The sequence below is a fragment of the Melanostigma gelatinosum genome, assembly GCF_949748355.1.
Source record: "Melanostigma gelatinosum genome assembly, chromosome: 17".
NCBI lineage: Eukaryota > Metazoa > Chordata > Actinopteri > Perciformes > Zoarcidae > Melanostigma > Melanostigma gelatinosum.
Window position 1 is genome coordinate 17,235,194 of NC_136650.1, and position 24,000 is coordinate 17,259,193.

The following is a 24,000-nucleotide window of genomic DNA, read 5'->3' on the forward strand; positions in this document are numbered from 1 at the left end:
ACATTTACCAGCATCCCTTTTGCCAGTTTTATGTAGACGTGACAGTGTGTCATATAATCTGTTTTATTTTAGTCGTAATTAACTTTACAGCTGGTTTTTTATACAAGGAAGAGTTGCCTTGCATTTTTCCATTTGTTATTCTAGGAAAAATCTTCCTCAGACCTCTTTCTTTTGTGGTCTGCAGTGCTGTCACCATATAAAAGGGCAAGAGGAGTTGGTTTGACACCAAAAACTTTAAAAAGGGATGTTAACGAACAAGTTCGATAAGCAGGGGTAGTGCAAAGATACAAATATTTATTTACAAAAGGTTCACTGAAATACAGGGCAAAAACAAAACCCGGGAATTTCAATCAAACTAAATTAAACTGAAGTAAACGAACACCAACGAAAAGCTCGCTGCAGCCTCACAGCAAGCTGTCTAATTGCAACCTGCCACCTGCCCAGGTACGCAAGTATCGGGTGAGCTAAACCGAGCAAGCATCCGATTTCACTCAGAATAGTGAACACACCATTAACACAAGGTTTCTAAGTTGCTGGCACCACGAGTCATGGATGGACAAAATGTCATTTGGTGCAGCTCTATACCTCACGTATCCTCCTAAACCTTAACAATGCCCAGCAATCCCTGCTGAGAGGACATATTTATGCAAACCTGTTCACACTCTCCTTGATGGGCCCTTTCCACAGCAGCTTTGGCATTGCAGGGTAAACACAGGTGTAATTGATTCGATGAATTATGATCCCATTTGATTTATTATGTCACAGCTATTTCAGTGAGCCAGCATGCACAATAGGGCCCTGGCCCAACTAAATGGAACAGGGCCATAATTACTGTTATTCATTTCACCTGTATTTAGCCTGCAATGACCTGTCAAAATGGCTTCTGTGAAAAGGAACCATTGAGCTGCTGAGTAGCTCTGATCTATACCACGACACCGCAGGCAGAGCAACAAAAAAATCCTTTAATCCCATAAAACAAACCGACCAAACAAGCTTGTGTCATTTATACACCTCAACTGTTAATGTATCAACCAAACTGAAGTATTTGACTGAAATGAATATGAAATACAGTTAAGCATGGGGAACCGAGTGAAACGGGAGAAAGGGAACCTTGTCAAAATCCATTTCAGTTCGGTGATGAAGTCATTGAAGGTTTTAAAACAAACCCTTTCTGTTGTTTGACAAAATTATCACAGTTTCTCCCTATTTTAGGGCCTTCAGAGCATTTAGTCTGAATACAGGTGGTGTGTGACTTCTAGCCTGCTGACATTACACTTCATATCGTGTCATCTTCAGTCTAAAATTCTTGGAGTGTGGGCGTGAACTGTGTGTGTGCCAGAGTCAGTTCATCAGCTTAATTTCCACTGTCATGAAGAACAAAAGCTGTGTCTGCACACTTTTCCAGCATACTGGTTCACTGCACGTATACGAGTCTAACTCTGTACTTGTCCTCTCAAGAATCAGTTTGGTTTCCAAAAACGAATAACTTACAAATAAGACAGTATTTGATCAGATATGTTTACATAGTTCTTACAGTGAACATATTCCTTGAGAACTGCTGCGTGAACTTTGAAATGGCACTGAGAAGCATTTAATAGTGTCTGATTAAAAAAAGGGCCACTAAGATGTAATGGTAAAATATGCATTTGAACTTTGTGTCCTCGATGTGAACTCGAAAACGTACGTGTCATCTATTAAGGAAAATGGCTGCTGAAAAAGTAGCAAAACTACTTGCAAAGTGTCAGAACAACTTGTTCCTTACAAAGAGTAAAGAAAGTGCAAACCGAGCAGTAATCTGGTGCTTATAGTTCGGGCTGGCTCTGGCTTGCCTTGGACCGGCCCATGGACAAACTGGTACAAGCAAAAACTACAGGGGGACTTCCTACACTGAGCACCTCTCTCCTCCTCTTCTTCACCTCCGTCTGTATGCATTGATGTCCCATTAATGCTCATTACTAACTTTACTTCTTCCCCGGAGTATTTGTGCTTTCTCGCCTCACAGGATGACCGCAGTTTTATCTGGACACTGGTTCGTCAACCAGCCATGGCCCTGCTGACACCTACTACGATCTTCATGATTAACATTATTAATCCTATCACCGATACCATTAATGCACAGTACTGATTTTGTCTCTTCCCCGGAGTCCTTGTGCTTCCTCTCCTCACAGGTTTCCATGGAGCATGGTTTCATCTGGACCCTGGTCCTTCCTCCTGCCATGGCCCTGCTGACTCAAACTGTTAATATCACTTTTATTATTACTCACATTACTGTTTCATACTACCGATACCTTGAATGCACATTATTGACCTGCTTCTTCACCAGAGTCTCTGTGCTTTCTCGCCTCACAGGTTCCTGTGTATCCGGGTTTACCTGGACCAGGTGTTGCCTCCTGTCGTGGTTGTGTCATACATTGAATGTGCTGTAATTACATTGAATGTGTTGTAATTCACTATCCTGTTCTACACATGACATCATTGCACTTCTGTCCATCCTGGGAGAGGGATCCCTCCTCTATTGCTCTCCCACAGGTTTCTTCCTCTTTCCTCCCCATTAAAGGGGTTTTTTGGGGAGTTTTTCCTGTTCCGATGTGAGGGTCCCGGGACAAGAGGATGTCAAATGTGTACATACCGTACTTTTCGGACTATAAGCCGCTACTTTTTACCCCACGCTTTGAGTCCGGTGCGCTTTATATACGGATTTTTCTGTAGCATACCGTCAATACCAGTTCACTCTACAACCATGGCCAAGGACATGACTCTGCTGTGGGGCTCCGGCTCGCCTCCCTGCTGGAGGGTCATGATCGCGCTGGAGGAGAAGAACCTGCAGGGCTACAACCAGAAACTGCTCGACTTTTCCAAGGGGGAGCACAAGTCAAAGGAGGTCATGGCCATGAATCCCAGGGGACAGGTAAGTTCACTTTAAACATTACCCAGATATAATGCAAATCTTCTAATAGTGTCAATCTGCTTTTTTCTTACATGCATTCCACTCTCTTTCTTAAAGCTTCCTGCCTTCAAACATAAAGACTTGGTCCTGAATGAGTCCTACGGTGCCTGCATGTATCTGGAGGTAAGAACTTTGCCTCTTATTAAAATTTTATGCAGCCATATACCACCAAAGGGTAATAAGTAGGACGGCTCATTCTGCATTGTTTGTTCAACAATGCCTGACATCAGACACCCTGCACCTCCAGGGGAAATGAAACCGGAGCAGCATGCAGCTATTCACAATGGTTCCTTTTCATGTCTCCCAACAACAGAACCAGTTCAAGTCCCAGGGAACCAAGCTGATCCCTGACTGCCCAGCTGAACAAGCAATGATGTATCAGCGCATGTTTGAGGGTCTTACTTTCAGCCAGAAGATGGGTAGGTTAATTCTGACATGCAAAGTATTTGACTGTTTTTTACAAACTAATATGTTGACGCTGTAAATCCTGCATATTATTATTTTTGCAGTTGATCCGATTGAACTTAATGACTAAGCTGATGTTATCATTTCGAGGCCTTGTGGGACTTTCAACTACACTGCTCTTGGCAACACACTACACACCCAACTGCCTCGTTTAAAACCTCTGAGACGTCATGTCCTCAGTCAATCTCCTCAGAGGGTGCGCCCTCCTCACCTGAAACACACTAATGAGCGGTGCATTCACTTGATTACGCCATGGCACCATGCATTAAATCAATGTGGTTCGCCCCTTAAAAGAGGCAGTGAAAGGTCATTATAATCCCACAAAGATTACATGGTCAGACTCGCTCAAGTCATGAGACGGGATACTTCAGTTTTTGGGGGAGGGGTGCAAAAAAAGGGCAGAGTGCTACATTGCCAAATAATTACAATCAACTCGTGCGTAATCATAAATACAGTTCAGTGAACATCGCATTTTCTAAGGAGGCTGCTTCAAACTTTATTTGAGCTACTTCGTCAAGTTTGAAACTGATGTTTCATAAATATTTATTGAATGACTCCACCATCAAACGGCAGGAAAATGAAAACAGTTGGTCCAAGTACTATGTGGGCGTGGCTGTTGTAGCTGACTATGAGTGGATAGATTTCATTGATAGCAGCCCTCACGACTGACTGCCTGTTTTTTTGTTTTGTTTTTTCAGGGGATGTGATCTACTACACCCATCGGGTCCCTGAGGGAGAGAGACATGACGGTGCTGTGAAGAGAAATAAAGAGGCTCTGACTGCTGAGATCAAGCTGTGGGAGGGATACCTGCAGAAGGTAAACCTGAACCATGTCTCCTCCAATGAAGGTCCTTTAGACTGAAAGCTAAAAATAGTCTTCTCTGCATAGATTTAATTGTGCGGATATCTTCTACTTTGACATTTTCCTGTCATAAGCATACAACAGGTGTTTTTAGTGCTATGTAAATTGTTGAAGCATTTCTATGACTTAGTTGAGACTTGAATTAGAAAAATAAATACTTAACATAAAAGACTCACAAATAGTACTTTACCACTCTCACAATGTCATACAGACTGGTCTTGAGGTAGCAATAGAAGTGCCTGCAGAGAAAGGCAGGTGTGTGTTTTTGAGTCTTTGACTTCACCAGTGTGAAGGATTTAGTGACATCTAGTGGTGAGTTTGCATATTTCAACCAACGATACAGCCCTTAGCTCATCACTTCAAATAACGTAAAAACGAGAAAGGCCCTTTGTAGAGCCAGTGTTTGGATTGTTCTTCTGGGCTGCTGTAGAAAGATGGCGGTGCACTATGGTATGGTCCTTGAAGAGGTTTAGCTCTGTCGATATAAACGGCTCATTCTAAAGGTAACGAAAACACGTTTTTTTTGTTTCAGCTGATTACAAATGAAAACAGTTATGTTATATTTAATTTCTGCCAATAGATCATCCTACACACGGGCCATTTAAAAGCAAAAAAAGGGGAAAGTGCATGGTCACAGTTGTATCGTAACAAGGCATTGGAAGTGTTAGTTTACTTTTGCTCTGCTGACCTACTCAAAATTAGAATTTCGCTTTCGTTTTTCTGACACTGGATCCAGTCACTCCTTTTATCTTTTAGAAGAGTTTTAGATTGAGCTTTAATAGAAAAGTATACATTTAAGCATTGGGTTGTATTGAGTGAAGCTGAAACATTGCTTTGAGGTCTGACCTGTCCCCTAGAATGACGATGGTTTAATTTGCTTCGTTCCCATGGTGAGGGACTAAACAGGTCAGTCAGGCTCTGATGACAAAAGTCAGGGATCTTAACCCACACTCTGGAGAAATGTTATTGTGGTCTTTGTATGAAAACACTGAAAGGTTCATGTTCTGTTCGTGCAGTGTGTTGCCATCTTTTGGACATATAAGGAACGACAGGAAAGTTGCAAGTTCAAGGAACCAAACAGCATCAAACCAAAAATGACAGTGGAAGCGGTGGAGTTTATTTGAGTTGAGCGGCCTCTGTTGGCAGAACTTCAAACTTCCTGTGAGAGACAAGATTTGAAGACTATGCTGCTCAAATATTTTGGTGTAGAAACCTGCAATTATATTCCAATACCATTGCCCCTCGTTACGCAGACCTACACTGACTTTGAAATTAAATAAAAAGCATGCGAAGCTGAAAGCCAATGTTTATTATTTTTGTTCACAGCACAAACAGCATCTGCAGTTTAAGCCACACATTAGAGTCGTGCAATGCAAGGAGTGGTTCCATATTACACAACAGGGACAGTTCCAGTGTGTCAGCTGATGAGTGTTTGAATCTCAGACGTCTTTGAGCATGTCTTGTCCCGGGCTCTCCAGCCAGGTAGGAGGCCAGGAGGCTTTGATGCTGGGTCTGTTCTTCAGAGTGTTATAGTACGCTGCCAGTTTAGGGTAACGCTCTTCACATAACCTAAAGAAAGGAGAAAAGTTGATGTGAACTTTCAACTACAAATGTATTGCTGCTTTGTAATCACTGCATTTATTTTGTCAATCTTAAGCCATTTTTTGTGATTTAATCAACGTACTGAAACCGGAAGACATAAGCGACGCTTGGATAAACAACCACATCAGCCAGTGAAAAGGTCTTTCCAGCCAGGAAAGAGCCGGATCCCTAGAAGACAGATAAAAAGAGTTAGGCCACATCCATGTGCTGGTGGGCAGATTTGACACCCAAGACAGCTGTCTTCATTTGCCATTATACCTATTAACAATTTACATGAATGTTAGCCATACAGTAGCTAAAGTATTGGACCAATGTATGCGTGTTTAAAAACATATTAAATGCATAAATGAATACATACAATGATTCACTTTCTTGCAGAGAGTTAGAGGAGAAGATAGACACCAGTTTTATATCTATAGACTAATGTCAGCAGCCACTGAACAAAAAATAAAGTCTGGAAACAGCTTGGCGCTGTCCAAAAGGTACCACAATTTGCGAACCAGCTCCTCTAACGTTCACTGAGGCCTATCGTCTTATGCGGGCAATTTTGGAAATGTAGCTTTTTCTATTCATTTTGCATTTTTCCTCCAACATCCAATTAGCGTGTTATATCATTTTTTGTCTAATCTGTACAAAAAGCAAAGTGTAAAATGGACACGTTGTAGTAACAGTAATAACTGGTGGTTATGTGCTTCCTGGTGGGGATGGCACAAGAACTGGTATCAGTTTTCTGATCAAACTGTCAGAACAAAGGTGAATGAGGGCATCTCCAAAAACACTGCTGCTCCTACAGAACAGCATTCCGTACAACAAACATGTAATTGCTGTTTTAGTTCAACACTGTTAGTTAAAATCCCTCCTCTGTACGTTGTGCATTTTATATTTGAGGGTAAGCTTTAGTATTTACAGCCTTCTTGTGGTGCAGTTATACTAAAGCAAAAATGAAAAAGATTCAGGTGGCTTTTAATGATGCTTTTAGAATCTTGCTCAAGCTCTCAAGATAGATGAGTGTAAATTGAGTGTAACATTGGAACAAGTATTGTATTTATTACATGGACTCATGTGTCTGAAAATAAAGTTGAATATTGTATCATCTTCAGGTATATGCAGGATAACCACTGATCCACCCAGCTTGATCTTAAATAAGGTTCAGGAAGTATCAAAAAAGCTAAAACCGGTAGAAGATATCCGCACAATTAAATCTATGCAGAGAAGACTATTTTTAGCTTTCAGTCTAAAGGACCTTCATTGGAGGAGACATGGTTCAGGTTTACCTTCTGCAGGTATCCCTCCCACAGCTTGATCTCAGCAGTCAGAGCCTCTTTATTTCTCTTCACAGCAGAGTCATGTCTCTCTCCCTCAGGGACCCGATGGGTGTAGTAGATCACATCCGCTGAAAAAACAAAACAAAAAAACAGGCAGTGAGTCGTGAGGGCTGCTATCAATGAAATCTATCCACTCAGTCAGCTACAACAGCCACGCCCACATAGTACTTGGACCAACTGTTTTCATTTTCCTGCCGTTTGATGGTGGAGTCATTCAATAAATATTTATGAAACATCAGTTTCAAACTTGACGAAGTAGCTCAAATAAAGTTTGAAGCAGCCTCCTTAGAAAATGCGATGTTCACTGAACTGTATTTATGATTACGCAGGAGTTGATTGGAGTTATTTGGCAATGTAGCACTCTGCCCTTTTTTTGCACCCCTCCCCCAAAAACTGAAGTATCCTGTCTCATGACTTGAGCTAGTCTGACCATGTAATCTTTGTGGGATTATAATGACCTTTCACTGCCTCTTTTAAGGGGCGAACCACATTGATTTAATGCATGGTGCCATGGCTTAATCAAGCGAATGCACCGCTCATTAGTGTGTTTCAGGTGAGGAGGGCGCACCCTCTGAGGAGATTGACTGAGGACATGACGTCTCAGAGGTTTTAAACGAGGCAGTTGGGTGTGTAGTGTGTTGCCAAGAGCAGTGTAGTTGAAAGTCCCACAAGGCCTCGAAATGATAACATCAGCTTAGTCATTAAGTTCAATCGGATCAACTGCAAAAATAATAATATGCAGGATTTACAGCGTCAACATATTAGTTTGTAAAAAACAGTCAAATACTTTGCATGTCAGAATTAACCTACCCATCTTCTGGCTGAAAGTAAGACCCTCAAACATGCGCTGATACATCATTGCTTGTTCAGCTGGGCAGTCAGGGATCAGCTTGGTTCCCTGGGACTTGAACTGGTTCTGTTGTTGGGAGACATGAAGAGGAACCATTGTGAATAGCTGCATGCTGCTCCGGTTTCATTTCCCCTGCGGGTGCAGGGTGTCTGATGTCAGGCATTGTTGAACAAACAATGCAGAATGAGCAGTCCTACTTATTACCCTTTGGTGGTATATGGCTGCATAAAATTTGAATAAGAGGCAAAGTTCTTACCTCCAGGTACAAGCAGGCACCGTAGGACTCATTCAGGACCAAGTCTTTATGTTTGAAGGCAGGAAGCTTTAAGAAAGAGAGTGGAATGCATGTAAGAAAAAAGAAGATTGACACTATTAGAAGATTTGCATTATATCTGGGTAATGTTTAAAGTGAACTTACCTGTCCCCTGGGATTCATGGCCATGACCTCCTTTGACTTGTGCTCCCCCTTGGAAAAGTCGAGCAGTTTCTGGTTGTAGCCCTGCAGGTTCTTCTCCTCCAGCGCGATCATGACCCTCCAGCAGGGAGGCGAGCCGGAGCCCCACAGCAGAGTCATGTCCTTGGCCATGGTTGTAGAGTGAACTGGTACAGCTGAGAGTAAAAGCCCGAAGTGGAAGATGTCAGGAGTGAAGCGATAACGTATCAAATGTCTGCTTATATAACAAGCTCCAGCCCCTTCGCATCAGGATTGGTGGAAATAAGTCCCATCCCATTTTATTTTGTTTCGCCAAAGATCTGTGACTCAAGACAGTTAAGAGAGTTCACTCCCTATACAAGCAAGTTACACCCCCTTTCATCAATCTGTCTTCAAATCGAGGCAAAATGATGTCATATTGAAAGCCAGCGTATTTCAGTTACTGCATTAAACTAATTCAATGTGAATTTTGCCTCCAGCTGCATTGATCCACAGGTATTAGCAAAGTCACACATGTGGAGGAGACCTTTCTCTTGCTTTGCATTTACTCTTTGATCTCAACTACGCATCCGACGCTGGAATAATGTTTTAAAAAGTGCACTGAAGGAGACTTGTAATAACTACACCTGTAACCTGTAATTGTAGTTCATAATCAGCTTATTCACTTACATTAGAACTTCACATTGAAACGTGTTCTTACTATAACATTCCAACTGACATTACTGAGATAACATATCTGTGGAAAACTATGTGAATAGTATCTTGCTTTATTGCTTTTAGATTTAACTATTATTGTGGGGATTTACTATTTATAATATTTCTTGTTGCATGTTTGCAGCATCTTGAAATTTGACTTTTGAAAACTCACTGTGATTCAGCACTTTTCACTCACCCCTGCACACACCGAGAAAAAACAGCTCTGGCTGTTAAAAGTAAACAATCGCTTTGCTGCTGAATGTAACAGACACCACCCATCTAATTTATCATTATTTGAGTGTGACATATCATTTTATTTACATTGTTCACATATACTTCTTTGTGCCTTGTGGTGGCTGGGCGTGGTTGGGCGATGCTGCAGTTTGAGTTTGGGTTTTTTCCGATACCGGTGCTAAAACGATACTTTTAAAACGATACCGGTGCCTAAACGGTGCCTGAACCGATACTTTTTTCTTCAAATTGAACAATATTCAAGTTCGAGTTCAACTGTCTAAACTGCTTCATAGACCCGCCTCCTGTGGACCATTTCTCCATGGCCCCGGCGCTGCTGAGACATGCAGACAGGTGGAGAGGACGTGCAGGAAAAAGCATGAAGCATATATTTTGCACAGACATCATATTTTATTGTATAAACATATTAGCCTACTGGGTCCATTCCATACTTCAAAAACACAAATATTGACAATTTGTATAATTTATTATTATTTTTTGTATTTTTTGTTTCTGTGGCTCAAAGGAGGGCCTTGCCCGAGCGCCTTCTCTTGGCCAGCCGCCACTGCTGGGTAATGTTTAAAGTGAACTTACCTGTCCCCTGGGATTCATGTCCATGAATAGGAATGTGACAGCACTTTGCTGCAACATATCACGTTACCATGAAAATGACAAAAAATATGATGTATAATTGTGTGTATTTATACTTTGTACTCCCTGATTTGAAATTCTTCAGGCTCTTTCCTCTCAAGCTGAGAGGTCATTTTATATCATCTATTTACTCGTTTTTGTCAAAACAGCTTCAATGAAAAAATAAAATATTTGATGAATAAATAAATAAATATCTTCTGATTTCATGTTTATTTTTTGTTCCATCTTTAACCCTTAATGTTTCTGAGTAAATGTAATGTGACGTGAGCCGTCCTCTTTGTTTCCCTTTTTATTGTACGTCTCCATGCTTCCACTGGTTGCCCCGTGTTTAAAGGTTTTAAAACAAACCCTTTCTGTTGTTTGACAAAATGATCACAGCTTCTCCCTATTTTAGGGCCTTTGGAGCATTTAGTCTGAATACAAACCTGCTGACATTCCACTTCACATCATTTCATCTTCAGTCTAAAATTCTTGACACTCATCAGTGTCATCAGGTCGTCTTTGTGGAGCGTGAACTGTGTGTGTGCAAGAGTCAGTTCATCAGCTTCATTCTGCTTGATAACCATGACATTTTCTACTGACAAAGCCTTTTAGAAAGCAACGGTGTTCAAACTGCACCTTATAAACAGGTTCTGCTCGACATGCATGACTCACATTTAATGTGTTGGTCTGTATCTGTGCACACAGGATGTCAATGCAAAACAGAGTGGACTGCTCCTACTGGACCCCGCTGTGTGTGTGAAGAGATTGTAGAAAAATATGAAAGCATAACCATCACCAACATATAGCTTGTTTGCTTTTTCTAACTATCATAATATAAACTTTTATTTCATGATATATGTTATTTGACATATAAACTGCTTAGACACTTTATGTAACAGTCACTTGAGCCTCATATGGTGCTTCTGGTTCAAACAGGACCAAACCGGTTACTTAGACCCTTAGGGGTCTATTATTAAAGAAGTCTCTCCCAGTATCTACACTGGGGGAAAAGCGGAATCTCACAGTTCTTCTGCTCGTATACCTCCCCTAATCACATGTGACACATACAGGAGACATCTTGAACCAGAGTTAGCAACAGAATGCAACTGGTTTGGTCCTGTTAGAACCAGAAGCACTATATAAGACTTTGTTACATAAAGTGTCGCAGCAGTTTGTATGTTAAATCACTTCTATCATGAAATAAAACAGTTTATATTATGATGGTTATAAAACCTGTAAACAAGTTATATGTTGTGATGGTTATACGTTTATGCTTTCACATTTTTCTACAATCTCGATGAATTAATTAATGCTGTAAATGTTAACGGCTGTGTCGCAACAATGAAGTTCCCTTCTCCCAAATAACACGCGCAACCATTCGGTTCCAACTTACACCATTTTTTAATATCCCCGATACATGTGCTGTCTTGTAACATGGCGCCTGACTTCATTCCAAACCGTTTCCATCTCACCCACAGAAATAGTGTCTGAAACAGGACTGTCACATTAGACTAGTCACGTGGATGTGTCATTTCATTCGGCTTTGGTTAAGTTCCCCCAGCCAGTTTTATTTAGAAAATCTCAACGCTGAAACAGACTCACTCAAGTGCCTTTTCCTACAAATAAAGGCACATTAGAGCGCAGCAACAGCTATGCAATGGTGAAACAAGTTATTTTACAGCAGGTGCATGCCCACAAAGGCAAATGTATTTAAATGATGTTGACCAACAGCACAGTACAGCTGCTGTGAAGGTCTGAATGCTCTGCACTTGAAAGGCAAGGCAAGTTTATTTGTATAGCACATTTCAACAACAAGGTAATTCAAAGTGCTTCACATAAAACCATTAAAAGCATCAAAACATAAGGAAAAAGAAAAGGAGATTTAAAAACAATTAAGAACATTCATTAAAACATTAAAAAAACAGTCCAAGAAATAAAATGCAGTAGTAAAATGCAGAAATTGATTAATATATGAATTGAATGTGGTTCAATTAAAGGCAGCAGCAAACAGAAAAGTCTTCAATCTTGCTTTAAATGAGCTGAGGGTCTCAGCAGACCTGCAGCTTTCTGGGACTTTGTTCCAGATATGTGGAGCAGAAAAACTGAACGCTGCTTCTCCATGTTTAGTTCTGACTCTGGGAACAGAAAGTAGACCGGTCCCAGACGACCTGAGGGGTCGGGATGGTTCGTAAGGTAGCAGCAGATCAGAGATGGATTTTGGCCCTAAACCATTCAGTGCTTTGTAAACCAACAGCAGGATTTTAAAGTCAATTCTTTGTTGGACAGGAAGCCAGTGCAAAGACCTCAGAACTGGAGTGATGTGGTCCACCCTCCTGGTCACAACATTTAAAGATAATTTGTATTTTATGTAAATGATTTGAGATGCAAAGGCATGCCAGCACAGGGCATTTCACTTACCTTTGTGCAGAGCAAACCAGCTTCGACAGCCAGTCAAACAAAATCAGTCAGTCAGGACTCCACCTTTATTCTCTAGACTTAACACGTCCTACTCAGCAGTGACATCTTGGCTTTATTTGGCTCTCGTTTCCGTTAAGTTGTATATCCGATATAAAGCCTACAAGACATGTAGCAGTGGAGGTTATTTAGTACAAGAAATAGGTTGAAACCTACGAAACTAAATGAAAGGACGACTCAAAACGCGTTAATGCTGCTATTATAGTGACTTTTTATGCATTCATGTTAAGTATACATGCCATGTATCTCGGCAACAAAAACTGCCATGTCATTGAACGCCACAATTAGAACGTTTGCCTGCAGGCTATGCCTGGTACTCTGCAAACATCACATGCTGCAGCTGAACAAAGCCTGTGTGTACCAACTGACTGCTCGGCAAAGATTTGACAGAAACCTTTAAACGAAATATAAAAGCTGGTTTGAAAAAGAAACGCATTTCTGTTCTTGTAACATGAACACTCTGAACTTACTGGTAACCTCAACACCTACTTTCCTGTTCATTATCAGAAATAACTAAAAGAGCTGTATTCTATTTGACAAACTGGGAGTAACTATATTGAACAAAAGGAACTAAAAGAGTACAGGCAGACGTGTCTCTAGTGTGTGTGTGTGTGTGTGCGTGTGTGTGGCTCTCAGACGTCCTTGAGTGTGTCTTGTCCTTTGGGGTTCTCCAGCCAGTGAGGAGGCCAGCTGGCTTTGATGCTGGGCCGGTCCTTCAACAGAGCGTAATACTCTCCCAGTTTAGGGTAATGCTCGGCAGAAACCCTAAAGAAAAGAAGGTAGGAGACATTTCAAGACACACATCCCTCCATCTGGTTGTTTGCAACGGCCTCCTCCCACTTACCCAAACCTGAAAAGAGTGGCGACGGTTGGAAAGACAGTCACATCTGCCAGAGAGAAGGACGGCCCTGCCAGGTGAGAGCCCGAGCCCAGCTTTTAAAGAGAGGTGAAAAATAAAAGGTACGTTAGAACGTGCCAATGCATGTTTGTTTACGTGTGTGTACTGTACATACACTACCTTCTGCAGGTAACCCTCCCAGAGCTTGAGCTCAGTGGCCAGAGCTTCCTTGTTTCTCTTTAGAGCAGAGTCATGCCTCTCTTCTTCAGGGACAAACCAGTTATAGTAGATGACAGCATCTAAAAACATCAAACATCAATAATTCATTGTTTAAAGATAGCCACATTATTCTATATATTTCTTGCTGTCAATATATCCTTCAGTTTGAAAAGCAGGTCAAATATATATATATATATATATATATATATATATATATATATAGTATTATTTAATTTAAAAGGGCCAAAAGCTGGGTATTGTAGTTTATTTGATGGAGGACTATTTTTTAGCCGTGGATAAACACATTTATTACTGGATTTCCAGCACTGGATCAGTGTATCCAACTCAAAATAAACAATGTGCTCATGTTCATCGTAACAAGGAAACATGTTACACAGTATTATTGGTCTTAGCCTGTCAATGGGATTTGCTGATGAAAAGAAAAATAGAGAATATCACGAGCCGTATATACCCTTCATTTTATTCTTTACAATAACTTCCAGACGCTCTTGGCTGTATTTGTTTTAAAAAAGGGGAATTTGAGGGACTTATATTTGTTCCTTACTGAGTTTTTCGTAGAAGGAGAGACCCTCAAACATGCGTTGGTACATCAGTGCTTGTTCAGCAGGGCTGTCTGGGATCAGCTTATTTCCCTCGGACTTAAACTGACTCTGTCAGTAAGAGAGAAAAGCACACGCACGGTTGATGTCACACGTCATAATGTTGAATTTCGTGCCGATATCTGTCAACCTGCTTATTAAAGTGACATCTGTCAGTTAGTGGATGGACCCACTCACCTCCAGGTAGAAACAGGCTGCATAGGAATCATTCACGATGACGTCTCCGTGTTTGAAAGAGGGAAGCTTAAAAAACAATCAGGTTATTGTGTGAGAGACGTTTCAAGGGTTAACTACCTGCTATCACCATGCAATGCCCAACCTGTCTCAATGCTGCAGCAGCTGGGAGCCAAATATATCAAACCTGCTTTGCTGGATCACACGGGGACTGTGGGAACAAATACACTTCTGCACAACAACGTGTATTAACCAAACATGGCGATTAGCAACATGGAGATTAGCTAGGTCAATTAAGAACTATATATCCTGTCTTGTTTCCTGGTTAAATGCACGGCTCATAAAGCACGTGCTAAGACTTTTAAGTGGGCGTGCACCTGCTGCAGAAGAAAAATAAACTTCTTTTAACCTACTTTGTAGGAAAAAGGCACTTGCGCGAGTACATTTCAATGTTCAAATGAAACTGCGGCTGGATGAATTTAACCTACGATGAATTAAATGACACATCCACGTGACTGGTCTAAAGCCGACACGTCATGTTTCAGACACTGTATGCATGTGGGTGAGATGGAAAACGTTGTATTGATGAGGTTTTGAATGAAGTCAGGCGCCACGTTACAAGACAGCACAGCTATCGGGGAAAATAAAAAATGGTGGGGAAGGTGGAACTGAACATCTGTTGTTCTGCGCGTGTTATTTGGGAGAAGGGGGTTCGTTCATACAGGTGGTCTAACCTTATTTCATTATTTTACAGGTCACGTTGGATTTAAGCTACTCCATACCTGTCCCCTGGCATTCATATCTAACACTTCTTGTGACTTGTGCTCCATTTTCTCAAACGACAGCAGTTTCTGGTTGTAGCCCTGCAGGTTCTTCTCCTCCAGCGCGATCATGACCCTCCAGCAGGGAGGCGAGCCGGAGCCCCACAGCAGAGTCATGTCCTGGGCCATGGTTTTTAGATTTAGCAGCCTGTAAAGCCTGTCACTGCCGACACGACACCGTACAGTTCAGAGGAGGTGAGAATTGTGAAACAAGAAAATGGGATTTGTTGTTACTCTTCCCACCGTTTATGGGGATCTCAGGCTTTAATGGAAGCGTCTACCGCCACCTACTGGCTAGGAGGAGGTATTACAAAGTAGGTCCTTTCCAATGATTTCCCTTCAGCATAGCTATTATATTGGTCTTATTTGGACAAATTATGGATGGAAAAATTACAATAAATCAACACAGTTTGTTTCAAAATAATATTTTTTAATAATTAGTTTTGCCGTGCAAGTAACATTTATCAGAGATCCTTGAGGATGTCAAAACCCTGTGGACTGGCCAGCCAGTGTGGAGGCCAGCTGCCTTTAATGCTGGGTCTGTCCTTCAGCAGGCTGTAATATTTGGCCAGTTTGGGGTAACATCCAACAGAGAGCCTAAAGAGAAGAAACAGGTTCATGATATTCCTGAAAAACAAAGCAGTCTGGACTCATTCATCCGTCTCTGAACTCTGACGCAAAACGAAACGCATAAGCAATGTTTGGGAAGACGATCGCATCAGCCAAAGAGAAGGCCCCCACCAGGTATGAGCCTGCAGCCACCTTGATGCAGAAATCACATGAAACAAACACTGCTGTCAGCATAGTGAGTACATGTCTGTGTGTGTGTGTGTGTGTGTGTGTGTGTGTTGTTCATACCTTCTCCAGGTAATCCTCCCAGAGCTTGAGTTCAGTGGTCAGAGCCTTCCTCTTTCTGTTTACGGCAGAATCATGTCTCTCCTCCTCAGGAACAAACCATTTGCCAGCAGGGAGGGGATCCAGCCCCCCAAAGCAGACTCATCTACTTGGCCACGGACAGAAGTCAGAACGCGAAGGACCCAACGTTGAACCGCACGAGTAAATGAGCAGCAGTTCATGGCCCCTCTTCAATCCAAAGGTTGGTCAGCAGGGACGTGTTCGAGTGTGCGTTCAGGAAGCAGTGAAGAAGAATGACATGCATGCTTCTTTTTTTTTCACTCAATGGTTTGTTTTTTTATTGCAGTGTGCACAGCATTTCAAGTGAAAGTGTATGCAACCGTGGCTTCGTGTTCAGCTCACCACATTATATTTACGCAGCAATATTTGCCTGTGTTTGTTGTACTGTGAGAGGATACTTTAGATTATCCACAAACGTCATACAAAGTACAATGTGACCACAGAGTTCAAAGTAAATGCCCAAAATCCTGCTCCGCTCTCTCAGCACGGAGCAATGCCTTGAAAACGCACATGTCAGCTATATGACCACATCTTTCATTTATTGCAATTCACAGAATAGCCTCTTTTTTTCCTCTCAGACTACAATACAAGTTTCTACAGAAATTACAAAAATAATACATCACATGAACCGCACTAAACATGCACACTGTAGTACAACAATACTTCGTACCTGGCAGCTGATAAGGGCATTTACACATCTTCATGCAGAATTCTCTGCATGTCCTTCAAAATAGATCATTCCAATTTTAAAAATGTCTTTATCTTTTTCTATCTTTTTACACTTTACAAACAGTTCCTCTGAGATAAATACGTCCTTTTGTCTGTGTTTTGAATCACTTGTTCATTTCAGCATTAGAAACTATTCATGTTGTGTAAGGTGCAAGATGTCTGAGCTTTGCAAATAAATATTTTGCCAACAAAAGAGAAGTGAATTGTGATCAACAGTCTTACTCGATATAACTACACATGTGAATGTGACATTTATGAGTCATCTGCGAAGTAGGAGGTGACTGAAACCAGAGGGAGAGATGGAGAAACGGTACAATATCATCCCTTTTAAATGAAAGGCACATCGGATCACATTGACAACCTTTCACCTTCCTACGACACACAACTACACTCGTCACTTGTCAAACGTGCAGAAGCAAACATTTGCCTTTTCACAAAGGACAATTCTGAGTGAGCCTCTTTGTTTGTGGTGAAGAAAGAGAAGAAATCAAACTTGTTCTTCAGCCCATTCATCTTTACAACCGAAATTCACAGCTTAAATAAATGAATAAAAGTCACAGCTGCAGAAACTCGCAAGCCAAAAAAATATCCCTTTGGACGAATGCAACATTTCAAATATATGCTTGGGTTTTTAAAAAATGGAAAAAAATCCATTCTTTTCTTTGTCAAGTTAAATACATCAGTTCTCCTTCTTCCCTTCCACTTTTTCTTCGGGAATATATATTTCTTTGAGTTGCATTACAAAAAAAAATAGCTTTATCACTCAGACACATCAGGCAAAAAAAAAAATTAGCAGCTGGCAAAAACCTAAAGAGGGTTTGTGACCGGTGAAATACAAAGGCAGACAGAGATGGCGCTTCCATGATTGGACGATTACATTGTTGGATCCGGAGAATCGGAAAGTCCCAGAGCAAGAGCTTCCTCTGGGGTCAGGCCGTTCTTCAGAGTCCGCCTCACTGTGAGGACAGAAGATTTGATATGACATGGTAATTTTTGCCGTACTAAAAGAGATGGTGTGTCCCAGATCCACACTAAATACTCACTTATACAGTAAGTAAACTACGCTTCATAGGATATCGCTATTTGAGTTAGTAGACTACACCATAAATCAACAGGCCTACTATAACATTCTTTGTCTTGTCATGTTTCCAGTGTGAACTCACCACATAAGAAAAACAGGCTTATAATGAGTGTGTGCTAGGCTGTGGATTCGGGGCAGAGGTAAACATGGAGCTCTTACATGACTTGCGGTTGGCCCTGGACCTCCTCCTCTCTCTGGGCTGGGCTCTGGTTCCTGGACCCTGAGTGGCCGACCTCACTATACGCTCCATGATCTCGTCTGCAGAGTCGTCGCCACAGATCTGAGTGTCCTCCGCAGGTGGAGTCCTTGCCGGCATACTGCGACCTGAACAAAGCAGAACGATGAATGCGCGGACAAAGAAACTCTCTATCGTGCAGTGACTCTTGCTTTTACTTTCTCTGTGTGACCCTGTTAGGAACTTCCCGTCAGCCTCACCTCCCCGCCCGGGCCGGGATCTCGTCCGTGTGCGAAGCCCCGGCACCCCGCTGGCCTCCTTGTCACCTCCGCTGAGGCTGGTTCTCAGCACGGCTTTCATGTGCTCGTGCTCTGCAACGTCCTCAGTGTGGCCCAGACCCTGAGGATGCTCCACCTCCTGGCTGCCACTTGGGACGCTGTTACTGCTGCCGGAGCCGTTCTGACCACACTGGCAAGAAGTGACAGAGTGAAAGAGAATGAGGAAATGGCAACTTGTGTTTAAGATTATTTCGGCTATGACTCAAGCATGCCAAAACTGAAGCATCGAGGAAAACCTCCCAACCTGTAAACTAAGATTACAATGCCCACTCTACTTTATTCACTGATCCACGCAGAGGTTAACATCAATACAAATGAAAATGGAAACTTTGAGGTAAAGTGGTCCAGTCAGGGTTAGTGGTTTCATGCACACAAACGCACGCACGCACACACACCCAACCACACACACACACACATACACACACACACACACACGCACACACACATACACACACATGCAGACATTCAGCACTTATGCTGATACCTCACTCTCCTCTTCCTCATCAGACTACAGGGAAAAGAAAGAGTGAAAGTCAAAGAAAATGAAGAATAAAAGCAGCAGTAGATTTGGAAAGAGGAGAACAATGGAGTTGAAGGTCTGAGTGCATCTTTGTGTAAGCATGCTGTGTGTGTGTGTGTGTGTGTGTGTGTGTGTGTGTGTGTGTGTGTGTGTGTGTGTGTGTGTGTGTGTGTGTGTGTGTGTGTGTGTGTGTGTGTGTGTGTGTGTGTGTGAGTGTGACGCTCACGGGGGCGTTGACGTCGATGATCATCTTTCCTCGGGTCTTGTTGCGCTCGCGATGGTCGGCTCGTTTCTGTTTCTGCTGCAGCACGCGGTCTCGGGTGGTCCGGTACTCCAGCGCAAACTCGCTGAGGATTTTACTAAACCTTTGGACGCTGACGTCTCTCACGCTGTAGGCCGGATGACCGAGGAACAACAGGAATGAATGGAACCTGGGAGAAGGAGATCAGGGGAAGAAGAATGAGAAAATACAATGTTCTTGTGGGAAGTATTTTCTCCGGTGTAATGCAATTTTCAAAATTCTTACAAGACCGTGAATTTTAGGCTGTTGAAGATTTATCCCCAAAGTTTTACTAGACAGTAAAAATTTGACACTTACTCACTTCAATTACCAGTCTCTATTTCTTACTGAGTTATCAACATTTTGGTGTCATTAGACATACAATAAACCGTACAAGAGATCATTGGAAGGGGAACTACCTGTTGATGATCCTGCGGTGAACAATCTTGAGGATGATAATCCTCTCAGCACAGTCTTTGAGGAAGTCAGACATCTTCTGCTTCAGCTGGGGCTTCATCTCATGCTTGGCGATCACCTTCAGGTGGTCCCAGGAGGCTTTGCAGCGCCGCTCCATCTGACACAGGTTCTCCTGCAGCTGGTCAAAGTCCACCTGACAGGACAGATGTTGACACAAATAAGGGACTTGAAGAGGGAAGGTAGTTTAAAAAAAAAAAGTTGCATCCAAAACATGTTGGAAGTCCTCTTGGTGACTGTATTGCTTCAATCTTGTGAAGAGATCAATGTCATTCAGCTACACTGCAGAACATCTTACAGGAATTCAGTGGACTCACCACATCCTCCATCAATAACTTAATGCTCATCTATTATCCATCATTTCAAGACACTTCAACTTTTCATTTTCAGACCAATTCAGTGTGTTCAAGCATGATCAGCTGATCAATGTGTCTGTACCGTGACTGTTCCTGATTGAACAAATAACTCAAGTTGAATTCAATCATTTTGGAGACGGCAGGGGCAGGGCCAAATGTTTTACACTGTAGGTATACAATGTCTTCAAGCTTTCCGTTCGTGAGTGCGACGCGTACTTTTGCAGATCGCGTGATGGCTCCGATCTCGGAGTAGAGGTCGGTGCTCTGAGGGAAGTTCTCCACCACCACAGAGCAGGCGTGATGCAGCAGAGACTGCTTATGAACCGTGTCCTTGACCTCTGGAACCTTCTCCAAGTACGTCAACTCGAAGCCTTTCGCCTGGACACGTGGACATACAACCAAAGACCTCATGAGCAAAGAATAATTCTGGACTACAAGGTCACCAAAATGTGATGCGATTTAATTTGTTATCTAGAAAATACAGGCTGAGAAAATATACACGCCATTAAAACAACTGACTCTCTCTACAATTGCTACAAACTACCTCTACAAAAGTAGCTTGTCATTGTGCCGCGGTGTGATGAAGCTGTAATGGTCATGACTCACATTGGCGCCATTGAGAAAGTTTCCCATAGAGAGCAGTGTGGAGAGGATGTAGCGGAGGGTCTTGTTCTTCTCCAGCTGTTCCATGCCCTCTTTCAGATCCTGCAGCGGCTCTGCCACTTCCTGAGCGGGAGGAAAACACACACACACACGTGCGCAACACGTCATTAGCTGAGTCAATTAATAAGGCTCCCAAAAAAACATGTGTTTCTTTGGTCCACAGTTATAAAAGCAGAGAACAGGTGCACCTCGTCTCGCTTGTTTGCGGTCACGACGGGTGGTTGTAAAGGTTGCTGCCTCGGTCAGCCTTCGCTATAAAACGTGCGTCTGATTACACGGAGGGTTTGTTTTTGTGCAGCAGGTTTTTTTCTGGCGTGCATGTGTTTTGTGTGCCTGCACGGTATGTTGCCCTCCATTAAGCCTCCCACAACCGCACCGTCGCAACAGAGTCAAGTCGGGGGAACGCCGCTCTGTCAGGAGTCTTGCCTTTCGTGAAGATTAAAGACAACTGCATCCTGCGGAAAGCAGTAAAATTGACATCACAACAACGGACGGGTGGCGTGTATTTCGTTCTCCGGGTTTTGACTTTGAACTTCTCCTCCTGGATGCATTCTTTGCCCGAGTAAAACATCCTGTGCCAGAGGACGACGAGGTGCCACTAATAAGCGTGCATATTTTGTGATGACGTAACGATGTTGATGCTTTGCGGATGTTGTACTAAAACGGATGTTGATACTGACACGGCACAAGAGGAATCAGTCACACACACGCACGGACAAATGCACACGTGCTGTGCACATTTTCTCAAACCTTTAGAGTTGGCTTTGTCATGTGTCTGTTTCTGCTTCAATAAAACAACATTCACTCGCTCATTATGACTTTAAATGTGAGTTTGATCTGGCCTTCTCTCGTTAGCATTCTCATTAAAAGTATCTACCTTTTCTTCTTTTTAAATTCTTATAGTTTTATTCAATCACAACAGAAGGTCTGTAGATGGTCTGTTTTTACAGACCTTCTGGGTTGCCTCGTAGTCCATCTTGAAGGCCCAGAGTTGGAGTCTAGCAGAGAGCTCGCTGATGGAGGATAGCGTGAGGAGGAACTGCTCTGCTGAACCCAGCGGGACATCGGGGTTGGCCAGCTGGGCCTCCTGGATCTTCTGCTTCTCCTCCTCCGTGGGGATCATCGTCAGGATTTTCTGGGGGGGGGGGGGGGGCGAACACAGAGCGGGAGAAGGTGTCATGTACAAGACAAAGGGTTTGAGGATGTGTTTCGCTTCCTTCCTTCATCTCCATCGTCTGCATCGTTCACCTCTATGCCCTCCTTGTTAAGCGCGTACTCGTCAAAGTTGAGGATGGCCGTCTTGATTGTGCGAGGCGGAGGCAGCACCGTCAGACCGATGTTGATGGCGTTGCTCCTCTTGGAATCCAAAACAATGATCTCCTGACGCTTGCCGTCTGCTGCTGTTTTCTAGTACACAGAAATACAAAGAGCGTCACAGCTGGGTCCCCCCCTCTCTCCCTTCGCCCCTCTCTCCGGCTCTTTCCCCGGTGTGGTCTAAGTTACAGGTGAGGATTAAAGGGATCGTCACTCGGGTTACATTGACTGCAGCTGCGGGAATCATATGGTGAGCAGGAACAGGAAATAGTGTTGCAGTTCAGTCCATATGTGTGTGTTGATGTGGGTGGTTTGCACAAGTCTGCAGTCATGTTGTCACTGTATGTGAACAAATGACCTCACCAGCACTTGAGGCCATTAAAGGCTATAAATGGAAGGAAGTCGTAATATGTGTCAGCACATAAAAGTGTTAAAGAGTAGGTGCTAAGAGCTGCCGATAGGAAGTTTTATACTACAGTACAAGTCCAGCACTATTGAGTTGTAGCATCTTACACTGTATGCTGTTGTGATGTGTAAATTTTAAAGAACACCTTTTAGGGATCAAAATATTTATATCTAACTGTTGTATTTAATATTTACATTTGAGTACCTTATAGAAATACATTGACATAGTTGTTGTTGATGAGGAGGTTGATTGGATTTGAACCATTGTGTGGAATACTATTTATATTAATGTTAGGAATCTGATTAATCAGAACCTGTAAAAAACTGGCAAGAGAACAAAAAGAGCAAACTTTGAAAAATAGCAAAAATATATAATTATAGCAACCACTCAGGTGAAAACCTACGTGAAATTGATGAAAACACATACTTAACATTCTGATGGATAATGTATGAAAACCACATACCCTGAAGTAGAGAATCTGCTGAAACAATATCAGTTAAGTTTGCTCTGACCTTTGATGGCTTTCATATTCTGGTGGTCCTCGAAATCCTGGATTCTCTCATTAACTGAGAGCTTTGCTTGAGCTGTTTCGATACTACAGCTGCAGACCACCATCGCGTTGTCACATTATGTGTGCACCAGATGTCGAGCCGAAGTGAGTTACTAACCGGTTCGGCTCCAACGAGAGTTGTGGTTTTGAATCAGTGGATCAGGAGTTCAAAGTGTGAGATGCCTGGTTTCAGCCCCCTATTTTAGCAGACCATACTTTTCCTATTTAGAGGCTTTGTGATAATTACGAAGGATTCAAAACTCCCATGTTTGATCAGGATCAGAACACACGGGACCACGATTAACCCTCAAAACTTTCATGTGCTGGAAATAATGTACGCCAAACCCATGAACTTTGTAGCTGGCAGAGGCAAGGTGTTTGTAAAAATAAAGAAAGAGTCTTTCCCCTAATTAGTCACAAAATATCCGATATTTGGTGTGGCACCGTAGCAAACACCTTTGGGCACCGGTGACTCACAGAGGAAATAAAAAAGTGTGATGTCTAAGGGCCATGAAGTTCCATTTTGAAAATGCTGCACCACAGTTGCAAGATGCATCCTCTAACTTTTTGCAAAACCGCAATTACTGATCAGTCCATCATGTGTGATGTAAGATGAACATAAAAAGCTAACAGCACTTCGCTTTGACACTTCTGTGATTGATAGTTAGGAGGAAGTGAGTCGAGTCATACATTCAGTATCACACAGTGAGATTATAAGTCTTTGGTTGTTTACCTTTGTAACTGGTATTTCCTTTGATTTAGACTCAAACAGGTGTTCCAGTTTGGCCGTGTCAATTTTCACAGGTTCCAGTTTGGACCAGAATGTTTCTCCCCACCGTTTGTAGTCCTGGTACTGAGAATCTGTCGGACGCACCTGATCACAAACAAAGCAAAAATTCACTGAATTAGGTAGAGGCGTGCGTTAGACTCCCATTCCCTGTAAGAATGAGGTGAATGAGAGACTCTCAGTTACTGTGATTAAGAAAATGTTTAATGGTAAATCGAGTC

The 24,000-nt window shown here is 42.4% G+C and overlaps 5 protein-coding genes across 7 annotated transcripts in view; 1 reads left to right on the forward strand and 4 right to left on the reverse strand.

Annotated features, from left to right (window-relative positions):
• Positions 1-2,727: 2,727 nt before the first annotated feature.
• Positions 2,728-4,274, forward strand: LOC306791175 (glutathione S-transferase A-like; the record flags this gene model as incomplete). The annotated part of the gene is made up of 4 exons (XM_079287813.1): positions 2,728-2,908; positions 3,005-3,070; positions 3,261-3,366; positions 4,111-4,274. Exons 1-4 carry the CDS (start codon positions 2,741-2,743, stop codon positions 4,272-4,274), a joined length of 504 nt encoding a protein of 167 aa, XP_079143939.1. The 5' UTR covers positions 2,728-2,740.
• A 1,294-nt stretch (positions 4,275-5,568) lies between these two features.
• On the reverse strand, positions 5,569-8,687 carry LOC306791435 (glutathione S-transferase A-like). The gene is made up of 6 exons (XM_079288154.1): positions 8,470-8,687; positions 8,308-8,373; positions 8,012-8,117; positions 7,151-7,269; positions 5,959-6,044; positions 5,569-5,843 (listed from the first exon to the last, which is right to left on the reverse strand). The coding sequence occupies exons 1-6, from the start codon at positions 8,635-8,637 to the stop codon at positions 5,714-5,716; spliced, it is 675 nt and encodes a 224-aa protein (XP_079144280.1). The 5' UTR covers positions 8,638-8,687; the 3' UTR covers positions 5,569-5,713.
• Positions 8,688-12,232: 3,545 nt separating this feature from the next.
• On the reverse strand, positions 12,233-15,424 carry LOC306791434 (glutathione S-transferase A-like). The gene is made up of 6 exons (XM_079288153.1): positions 15,153-15,424; positions 14,374-14,439; positions 14,142-14,247; positions 13,538-13,656; positions 13,364-13,452; positions 12,233-13,284 (listed from the first exon to the last, which is right to left on the reverse strand). Exons 1-6 carry the CDS (start codon positions 15,318-15,320, stop codon positions 13,152-13,154), a joined length of 681 nt encoding a protein of 226 aa, XP_079144279.1. The 5' UTR covers positions 15,321-15,424; the 3' UTR covers positions 12,233-13,151.
• Positions 15,425-15,655: 231 nt separating this feature from the next.
• On the reverse strand, positions 15,656-16,810 carry LOC306791176 (glutathione S-transferase A-like; the record flags this gene model as incomplete). Its single annotated transcript, XM_079287814.1, has 4 exons — positions 15,656-15,788; positions 15,868-15,953; positions 16,050-16,186; positions 16,777-16,810. The coding sequence occupies 4 exons, from the start codon at positions 16,808-16,810 to the stop codon at positions 15,656-15,658; spliced, it is 390 nt and encodes a 129-aa protein (XP_079143940.1).
• Positions 16,627-24,000, reverse strand: part of fhod3a (formin homology 2 domain containing 3a) — a 53,239-nt gene continuing 45,865 nt past the window's right edge. For 2 of the 3 annotated variants that reach the window (XM_079288033.1, XM_079288032.1), the window contains exons 17-27: positions 23,726-23,866; positions 21,971-22,129; positions 21,675-21,857; positions 20,666-20,785; positions 20,276-20,437; positions 19,649-19,839; positions 19,176-19,380; positions 18,914-18,937; positions 18,352-18,559; positions 18,076-18,240; positions 16,627-17,791 (exon numbers count right to left, since the gene is read on the reverse strand). In XM_079288033.1, coding sequence (XP_079144159.1) covers positions 17,709-17,791; positions 18,076-18,240; positions 18,352-18,559; positions 18,914-18,937; positions 19,176-19,380; positions 19,649-19,839; positions 20,276-20,437; positions 20,666-20,785; positions 21,675-21,857; positions 21,971-22,129; positions 23,726-23,866 — 1,641 coding nt within the window. In that variant the 3' untranslated portion in view covers positions 16,627-17,708. The remainder of the gene's footprint in view (positions 17,792-18,075; positions 18,241-18,351; positions 18,560-18,913; positions 18,938-19,175; positions 19,381-19,648; positions 19,840-20,275; positions 20,438-20,665; positions 20,786-21,674; positions 21,858-21,970; positions 22,130-23,725; positions 23,867-24,000) is intronic. The other variant, XM_079288034.1, reaches the window with a different exon arrangement.